Below are 10,004 nucleotides of genomic sequence, written 5' to 3'. Positions count from 1 at the left end.
ACCTATGTAACTAGTGCCCAGTGTTTCTAACCCACTGTAATGTTAGCAGCAGAGCTCTGATGCTCAAGGCTCTTCTGCGTTATCTCAAGTGGATGCTGTGTCAGTCCTGGGAACCCTAAGCAGTGATAACGCTGCCGGTCCCGATGACTGGAGAGCTGCTGTAGCACTAGAGAGAGCTGGGACAGGGGAGAGGGGGGTCATCAGATAGACAGGGGGTAAAGGCCGGCCGTGGCTCCGTATCTCTGCGCCAGGATTAAATGATATCAGTGAAACAAGCTCCTTCACTGCAGCTTGTTCTGGTCACAGATAGCTCAGGGACAGACAGTACAGATGCGTGATGTTGTTTCCCACAAATATCTTTTTATAGCTAGAACATGTTCAGGTGAGCATTTCAAGTATCAGTAGATATTTAAGCCTCCACACAACCACCTTTATTTCCATGAAAGGCAATGGAACGCCTGAGGATTAGAGATAATCAATTGAGTATTTCTGTTTTGATTAAACTCTGATTTGGAAAGTGAGAAATTTGTGTTTGCTTCACTTGTCTGTTAAGTCATCGTCTTTCTTTACTGCACTTTTCTCACTTTTAACACAAATGTGGACAGAATGTGGTCACATTGAAAAATACGATATCTGGGGTAAGACACTGAATACTCCAGAATACACAGTAGTTGAATACAGAATTCATAATAGTGTAAATTTATCTATATTCTGCAGTTTTTCAGAGGAATGGGTATTATGCATTTATATATATGAAACACATTCATAATACACATTCCAATATATACTGTATATACTTTATGCCATATGCATGTACAGTACACCATACAAATATAAACATGTGGAAATGTATCTATATTACCAGCATATTTACAATAGCTTATTATGCACATTTCTTAATTTTTACGATATCATGAAGCTTTGTTTTTGAGCTATGCACCAAAATTATGAAGGCAATATATAGATATTACAGTTAATGCATTTAAATATATATACTTTGTGGATTGAATGTAATAAATCAGGAATATTGAAACAGTTGGGGGGGGGTTTTTGGAGCTACAAAGTAAACTGAAACTTTATATACCCCGTGGATTGTGTCCTATCACTGTCTCCATGGTGACTAGACAGTGTTTGGAACAAATACGTTACCCAACGCACCTACCTCCCATCTTCCGCCCATCTTTAGCAGCATTCACGCAGACGACTGGAAGCCACAAATCTTCCCGGCAGAGCCTCGGCCCATGAGGAGCCAGAGCCATAAATAACCTGTGATAGCCTGGACGCATATCATCAGAAAGCAGTCGGCAGTGTAACCACAAGCAGATGCACTGGGCTACTTGTCTCTCTCGCTTGCGCTGGTGTCGTGCTGCCCTGTCCTCTCAGGCCGCCCTGCATGTGGTCCTGTTTTGCACCTTCTCAGCAGCTGGAGATATAAAAGAATTCCTCCAGGCTGGATGATCGACTGCTGCATCTCCTACGAGGAATAAATAACATGATGATTTGACATGAAGACACAGAAAGCAGTTGAACGTGATGCTTCTCAGATGGGGGACAAGTTGTATTGATGAAGGAAAAACTCAAATCTAATGTGATAGTGGCCACACGATACAAAAAACAAAGTTTTAAAAGAAAGTTGCAGTATATCTCAGGAAGTTGCGGTATATTTTAATAAAAAGTTGCAGTATATCTCAATGCATATCGTTTGACGATAAAACTAAAAACAATTTGCTGAGGGAACAATATATAAAAAGCAATTTAAAGATTTGTAAAATTTAGATTTACAGATAAATTTAATAAAATAACATGATTCATAATAATATAAACTTACATGAGCTTCATCCTGACCATCCTGTCCAACTATCTTTTATAGACAAATGCGGTTATCCTGTGTAGGCCAAAAGTATTTGGACAGTTGTGCATTGATTTGTTCAGGATGTTTTTCTTCGGCACATTCAGAAATGAAACTACAATAAAGGGTCATGAGGTGAAACAAGTCAAATTAAGTCTGAAACCTGGCACTTAAACGTATCAATTATTTTCTGCAGAACAATAAAAACGTGCCAGTCCAAAGGTTTATAGTTTGGAAAAAGTGAACAATCCCTGAATAAGTGGTTCTGAGGGTGATCCAGCTGCAGTTCTACTTTCCCACCACAGGAGCGCAGCATTGTGCCTTTAAATCACAATTTCTAACCAGTAATTCTTAATGATGGAGTACAAACACCTTCATTTATGTTTTACACAAACAGTGGATTCAAGGCTTTTTAGAAAAAATTTAAACTTAAATGGACAATAAGACAATTTTTAGAGATGAATAACTGGGAACGTTCTCTTTACACCAGCAGGAACCAACAGCATAACAGCAAATAATAATGGTTTTCAAAAACTAAAACTACCATATTTACAGCCACAAAATCTGAAGAACATCAGATATAGAGACCCCAGTGCCCCGTGTGATATAAACTCACTAATTGAGCTGTATATCTCGTTTGTAATTTCCCAGATGTACTCGATCAACATGTCACTGACTGCAAAAGAAGACATGACACAGGATATTGTCTTTTTCAGATGTGTATTATGACATTAGATAATGTGTATAGACAAATTTTAGTACTCAAAACCATTGAAGCAGATAATTCTGCCAAACACGTTTAAAAGACGAAAATCCAGTTAATTGGATCCTTCTTTTAATTTCACTCTGTGACAAATACAGAGTTCAGGTAGTGATGAGGAGAAAAGATGAAGAACATCTCAGGAAAATCTTTCCTTAGTTCTTCTCCTTCAATCCTCAATCATACAAGGCACCGTGAAAATCTTGAGGGGGGGGATGGGAACAAATCTGGTCTTCATCAGTCGGTCCCTCGTCGTGCCATTGATCATCAGTCTCCCACAGGATCCCCCCCCCCGTGATTATCCTCCTCACATTCTCTTCTTCATCTTGCCTTTCTTCTGACCGCCCCGTCCAAACCCTGACTTCTTAACTTCTCCAGCCCACTGCTTGTTGCTGGAGCGGAGCTTCTTTAGCCCTCCCTTCTGCAGGAACTGCTGCTTCTCCGTTTTCTTACGCTGCTTCAAAATCTCCTCACGCGTCTTGAGCTCGGAGCGCACTCTGCGGCCACCGGGCGTCATCTGTGGGCCCCCAGGGCTCTGGAAGCTAGGACCATGACCACCACGTCCACCACCACCACGTCCACGGCCACGACCGCGACCACGACCACGACCTGACAGACAGACGACACAGAAGAGAGAAGCATTGAGAAAAAAACTTGTTACAATGACAGAAATTAAAGAACTTACAGGTGATTAGATTCAAAATGGCTCAGAGCAGCTCCAACTTCGATCAGCAGCGATGGAAACATGACACGTGGGTGAGAGCACTAATTATTTCTTCTTTATTGGGCAGTCTAGACATTGATGCTGCATCTTTTACAGCACAACGTTATGACGCCATCCATGTTTGTCTAATTGTTTATTACATCGTGGGAATAATGTGTAATAACGTTGTTTTTTTTCATATCATGCAGGTTGCAACATTGGCAAGACAGAGGTTTTATGATGGGTTCGTTCAAACCTGACTCACCAGGGGCAAGTCAATTGCCTTTTTAGCAGGTTTAACCGGGATTTAAAAAAAATCTGCATTCACCTGCTAATTTTGGTGTAAGAGATATATTAGATGAGGAAACATATACTAGTGTCATGACTGAATCTTAGCTTAGTTTAGCACAAGGGCCAGAAAAAAGGAACAAAGACATAATGTAAGGCTGTAGTCAGTTCCCCCATGTTTCCAGTCTCTGTGCTAAGCTAACCAGCAGCAGCCTTGTATTTAACCAGTCAGATGTGAGTGTGGTATTCACTCTCATCAGGTGTAATTTATCAGTTCTACAGTGTTTAAGTTGTGAGTTCTACCTCCTCCTGGCCTCATTCCGGATCCTCCCGATTCTCCAACTGAGCTGAATTCTCCATCATCCACCTTGTACTTTGTCTTCCACTCCTCGTAACTGTCATTAGGTTAAGGTCAGACAAACGGTCCACGATGCAGCTAAAAAACAGTGAAACATGAGACTAGCAGCGGCGGTAACAGAGAAGTACAGAAAGACGTTTGGTTGGAAGGATACAAGTTCTTCTTGTTCTTCTTGTTCCTGATGACCTGACCGCCATCTAGTTTGAGCTTCTTCTTCTGGTCCTCCCTTCCTGTGTCGCTCACGAAGCGCTTCCTCTTACGATCCCTACCAATGACAGAGAGACAACGTTATGGTTTGAAGGGAAAGAATCGGAAGAATTAAGATGTCAGAGAGGAGGAGGAGGAGGAGGAGAGACGGATTAAGGGTTAGCTAGTGAATCTAAAATTCTCACCATTTCATTATATGTTTGTTCTTGTTTAACTGGCCTCCATCATCTCCCATGAGGTCCAGGACGGCTGAGGAGGCCTGCTGCTCGAAAGCGGTGCCCTCTGTGCCAAGACTTAACCTAAGACCAGAGAACATGAGTCACAGTTAATATATTTCAATTGTGTCTGATTTTACACATGTATTAAAAACTGCACTGTTTCCTCACCCTCTCTCAGAGTTGAAGTCTTTGGGTCTGTAGGGGATGTAATAGTCCTCGTCTTTACCCTTCTGACTGCTTTTGTTGTCCTTTGACTGTCCTTCCTCACCGTCCTGCACTCGTTTTCTCTTGCCACCTACCACAACAGAGAACACCTCCTGGTGGAGACATGAATAATTACATATATACCAAAAAAAAACCAATGTGGGCATTTCAAAAAACCAATGTGTATTTCCTACATGAAATAATAAATTGAATATTGTGGGGCACTGGATCCATGGTTTGATAAAGATTTAAAAAATATCTACTTGGGCATTTCTGACATTTAAAAAACAATTGATTGAGTAAATAAACTGCAGATTACATGATAAATAGATTAAAAAAAAACATTTAGTGGCAGCCCTGAGTCGTCTAGCATTGAATGGATGATTAGTGCCAATTTTTCCAATTTGACTGTGCAACCACATTAAATGACAATTCTTCAACTGGATGACCAACACACTAGAAGAAAAATGAAAACTTATTTTACATCTCCTCTTTATATTTTAGCACTTCTCACTTCTTATCGTATTAATTTCTTACATTCAGAGCGCCATCCTCCTCCTCGCCAGTGTTGTGTGTGTAATCTTCGTCAGCAGGGGCCGGTTTGACGGGCTGATGCAGGCGACTCTCTGCTGCCACGTCCTCTTTGTGTTTGTTGAATTTGTCCACCAGCCGCATGTCCTTGGAGCGTTTGGTCCGCATCACCACGCTGGCTTGTGTCTTACTGCTGGAGTTGATTTCAAAGATAGTCTGGAAGAATATGAAAGGATTTTGTTTTAGGTTTTATGACAAGTAAGCAGGAAATCCAACATCTACATTTGTGCCAGATGTAACTCACCGCTTTGGATTTGTAGCTTTTGATGGCATGGACTATTTGAAGGTGCTCGAGTTCCATTTTCTCCATACCTGACCCTGTAACAAGATCAATGAAATGCTGTTACCAGCTCCTGTCTCAGCTTCATCATCACTGTTCATCCTCCTTCAAACTGACCTAGTATTGGATGGACCGCCATGCAGGACAGATCTGTGTTTTTGACCCGCCTGAAGGACTCTGGCGAGGGACTAGGTCGAGACTTGATGTACTGTTTGTAGGCGTTCTCTGAGACACGAAACATGTTCTGCAGGTCCAGCGAGTTTTCATGAGTGGTGACGAGATGGGCGCCTTCGTCGTCCAGGATGCTCTGAGGGACCCGGCCGAACACACCGTCTTCATCTGGAGGAGAGGGGAGGTTTGAGCAGCAGAAAGTGATGAATAAAACGTTCTTTTACTATTTTCTGAGCAGACGCAGATTCATTCCTGGCAGGCAAAGCTTACCTGGTGAGTGTTCAGGTGTGGCGAACACAACAGGCCTTCCGAGGAAGAGGTGAAGGTCATAGACAAACGGCATCTCATCTGGACAAATCAAACTGTAGGTTCTGCCACTGCGGCCCGCACGTCCCACACGGCCTGATGGGAAAAGCAAGTGGCTGATTAGAATGTGTCATATCAGACTGATCACTGAATTAAATTAGGGACAAACCAGGACATGTATTCTATGTATGAGCCACTCACCAACTCTATGCAAGAAGAGCTTGGCCTTGGAGGGGAAGTTGTAGTTGATGACATTGTCCAGCATGGGGATGTCTATACCACGAGCGGCAACGTCCGTCACAATTAGCACCATCGCTTTCCGATGCACAAATTTCCCGATGTTGATCTTTCTGGCGGTCTGATCGAGGGCGCTGTAGATGTAGGCGCAGTCCAAACCTTCTGAAGTAAGCAGCTAAAGAGCAAAAATAAAAACAAGTTAACATTTTTTTAATCATAAAAGCTTTTTCATCTGAGTTATTCTGCTGTTTGCATCTCACCTCCTTCACGTACTCGACGTGGTGTTTGGTGGCTACAAAGATCACCGTCTGCTCGTGAATCTTCACTACGTTCCTGAGAATATGAAGCAGCATTGCCGGCTTATCGTCCATACGCACTTGGAAAAATGACAGCTGGGGAAAGACAGGAGAAATTAAAACCGTTTGGAAGGGTAGGACAGATACAAAGTGAGGATCACTATAAGTCTAAGGAGCTCCCTGTCACATCAGCTGTTTGAAATAGATTTTTTAAAATGCACTAAAAAAAAAAAAATCGTACAAAACATTACATTTTCCAGTTAATAAATACCAAAAACATGTTCATAGCACAATTTTGCAGATAATAAAATCAGATTCATATAATCAATGTCTATTAAGTTGACCCATTTTAAGTAAAAAAAAAACGTTTTTACCTTAATCTGGTCGCTGAGTTTAGAATCCACGTCCAAACGAATTAGCACTGGTTCTGTCAGTCCTGGAAAAATTGTGAACATCAATACGAAGATGAAGACATCGCGCAAAAACTGATTTAAAACCCTCATCAATCACAATGGATGCATGCAAAAACCGAACTGATGAGTTCACAGGATGAAGAATGTAAAGTTGATTTTACCGGCTCTGGCGAACTCCACCAGCAGTTTGGGCAGAGTGGCAGAGAACAGCAGCGTTTGTCTGGTGTCTGGCAGCCGGCGGATGATCTCCGAAAGCTGCTCTGAAAAACCCATTTCAAACAACCTGAGTGGAGGAGAAACACGGACACGTTAACAGATGCAGAGAAATGAATCCAAGCCGTGTTATGAAAATATGTCAGCTCCAAATGCACGGCTCCGTTTCTCACCTGTCGGCTTCGTCAAACACCACGTACTCTATACTGTGCAACTTCAGGTTCATCTCCGTGATGACGTGCATGAGACGACCGGGGGTGCCGATGATTCTGCGGTAAAAGGACAGAGATCAGGATTTCTGGGGATATAATGCGTGGATTTTAAGATAAACAACATAATCAAAGACAAAATGCTCACATGTCAGGGTTTTCATGAAGGGCAGCAAACTGATCATCCATTCTGCAAAAGAGCACAGACGATTACTGTCCACTCATTAAAGATTTAAACCATAAACTGAAAGCACCAGACGATGGAGGAGTCACGTACCTGTCTCCACCGAGGATCAAGGCGGTCTTTAGTCCAGTGAATTTTCCCAACTGCAACAACAAAGACAATGCACATTAATGAATTTGTCGATTAGGATTTATTCATCAGCTGAGCCACATATTCTGTTGAGCGACCATAGACACTTCCCTTTTAAAACTGAAAACCCATTTGCAAATGTGAATGAATCTGCTTTAATTAATCTGCGAAACAAACAACAGACACCGTGAACTCCTAAACAAACAAGCACAAGAAGCAACTCCTCATTCAGCCTGACCTCCTTTGTGAACTTCATGGTCTGCAGGGCCAACTCTCTGGTGGGGGTCAGGATGAGGGCTCTGGCTCCTGATTTAGCTTGAGGGGCCTTCAGCTTCTCGAACATGGGAACCAAAAAGGCGGCCGTCTTACCGCTGCCGGTCCTGGCCATGGCTACTATGTCCTTGCCATCCAGAATCACTGGGACAGTCTGAGGTGGGGGAGAAAAAGGGAAAAGGAATTAAATAATCTCTGTCTAGCTGTAAAAGCTGTTTGATGAAGGAATCCTGAAGAGACTCTGACATACCTTTCTTTGGATGGGAGTTGGGACTTTGTAACCCTTCTTCATGACCCCTTTGTAAACGGGGTAACTGAGACCTGAAAACACATAAAATAACAGTAAATCAGACTTTACATGAGTTTGCCTTTCACATTTGAAGAACGCAGCAGGAGAATCTCCAGTTACATGTGTTAACAACAACATGAAAGTCTCCGGAGCGTTTAGGTTGAGGGGTGACGCAGCTCACAGGAGCCAGGACATAGTGTAAACATTCCAACGCTGAGATCATGCTTTATTATTTACAGTACAACCACACCAGTGTCCACCCACATCACCAAAGGCCCTTGAATCTGAAGCTGCTCGCAGACATTCACTAGACGTATTTTCTCCAGAGGAGGTGTATGTGTGAACGCAAATGTCTGGGTGAGACGTTCCGCAGTTTCTACGGACTTTATTCCGTAGAAATCTAGGACAAGACCATGTGAGAAAACAGCGGGGTATCCCCTGGGGGGGTTGATGACGCTTCTAACACGCGACAGATGAAAAGATGTCTGCTGTAAACATGATCACATGATCTACGCAGCAGAGTTAAAATGCCACTTCCTGCCTCTGTCTGTGGCACCCGGCTGCTCCACCACTAAGGGGCTGACAGGAGAAAATCCAGAGATTGTCCGGAGCCTCTGACTCGTACATTTGCGTTCTCACACACAGCCCCCTGCTGATAACTTCAGGAGATCATCCAGAGTTCAGAGCATGTCTGAACTTCCGATACTGGGAGAAACCAGTGTACGTGCGTCCTAGTGTGGAAACTCTCCACTGGCTCTTACCCATGGACTGAAAGCCTCCAGACTTCTTCTTCTTCTTGTTCTGGGCCCTGACCATCAGCCTGGTGTCCGGCTCCACATCGGACAGACAGTCGGCTGAGGCAGGGAACCTCAGCAGCTTCTTCCCCGGCTGTGAGATCAAATAAATAAGCACAACGGCGTTAAAAAAAAAACTATATACAAATCAAGAAAGATCAAATGAAAAAGGGGGCATCCGGATTTGAACCGGAGACCTCTTGATCTGCAGTCAAATGCTCTACCACTGAGCTATACCCCCAACTGGCGAATCAACACGTCTATTGCTGATCTAACACAGAAACCCGATCTTGATGAATGATAACATAAGTAGTTCGCATCTCAGACATGATGATTATGAGGCGCAGCAACTTATTTAACTGTGTCTGAGTTCCTGTTCTTACGGAATCATCGTCTTTGACTTCAGCAGCCAGCTGGAAGTCTCCGTTGTCCGAGTCCGCCTCCGTGTCCTTATTGAACGGGTGTCTCCTCTTCTTCGTCAGCTTCTTCTTCCTCTGCGCCATGTTGAAGCTTTAACGCTCCTTCGACCGTCGCTCGACAACTTTAACGTGCGGGCAGTGGAGTAAAGAAATCTCGGCTCGTAGCGTCTCAAGTCACAACACGGAGGTCGGACATGTTGGATGCACGTGTGAGAGGATTCTTGCTTCCGTTTTAGTGCGAGGCTGCCACGGTGTTGTCTGATGCTCCACACCGACACCTGCTGCTCCGGGGTGGGATTACATGGTTACGGTGGCCGAGAGAGCTGAACGCATGTGCAAATAAGAAAACACATACGAATAGAAAAAACACCTGGAAATTAAGAAAATAACTTCATCAAATTACAAAGACGACAAACCTGTATGTCAAACTTGTGTAATTTCTGTTAATAGCAACATTTGTATTAGAATGGAGACGTGCATCTGTAAATGTCTTTAATTTACATTTAATCATTTATTGCACAGATGGGACCAGAGAATAGTTATTGTATACATTGAATTCTAATGAAAGTTTTTCACGTGATTTATGAGGGAGAATTCAAACACAGATTGTTCA

The 10,004-nt window shown here is 43.0% G+C and overlaps 1 protein-coding gene and 1 non-coding gene across 2 annotated transcripts; both read right to left on the bottom strand.

Moving 5' to 3' along the window:
- Positions 1–2,552: 2,552 nt before the first annotated feature.
- ddx54 (DEAD (Asp-Glu-Ala-Asp) box polypeptide 54) lies at positions 2,553–9,642 on the bottom strand. Its single transcript, XM_035185123.2, has 20 exons — positions 9,356–9,642; positions 8,940–9,066; positions 8,140–8,210; positions 7,855–8,043; positions 7,581–7,630; positions 7,452–7,493; positions 7,268–7,363; positions 7,043–7,164; positions 6,843–6,904; positions 6,433–6,564; positions 6,137–6,347; positions 5,900–6,031; positions 5,576–5,797; positions 5,423–5,496; positions 5,125–5,334; positions 4,552–4,700; positions 4,351–4,464; positions 4,113–4,223; positions 3,904–3,995; positions 2,553–3,218 (listed from the first exon to the last, which is right to left on the bottom strand). The coding sequence occupies exons 1-20, from the start codon at positions 9,473–9,475 to the stop codon at positions 2,917–2,919; spliced, it is 2,628 nt and encodes an 875-aa protein (XP_035041014.1). The 5' UTR covers positions 9,476–9,642; the 3' UTR covers positions 2,553–2,916.
- Positions 9,142–9,213, bottom strand: trnac-gca. Its single transcript has one exon. It is a non-coding gene; the product is annotated as a tRNA-Cys (tRNA).
- Positions 9,643–10,004: the final 362 nt, after the last annotated feature.

The sequence above is a fragment of the Hippoglossus stenolepis genome, chromosome 18 (genome assembly GCF_022539355.2).
Source record: "Hippoglossus stenolepis isolate QCI-W04-F060 chromosome 18, HSTE1.2, whole genome shotgun sequence".
In the NCBI taxonomy this organism is placed as follows: domain Eukaryota; kingdom Metazoa; phylum Chordata; class Actinopteri; order Pleuronectiformes; family Pleuronectidae; genus Hippoglossus; species Hippoglossus stenolepis.
Note: the sequence above shows the minus strand (reverse complement) of the source record. Positions and strands in the feature narration are given on the sequence as shown.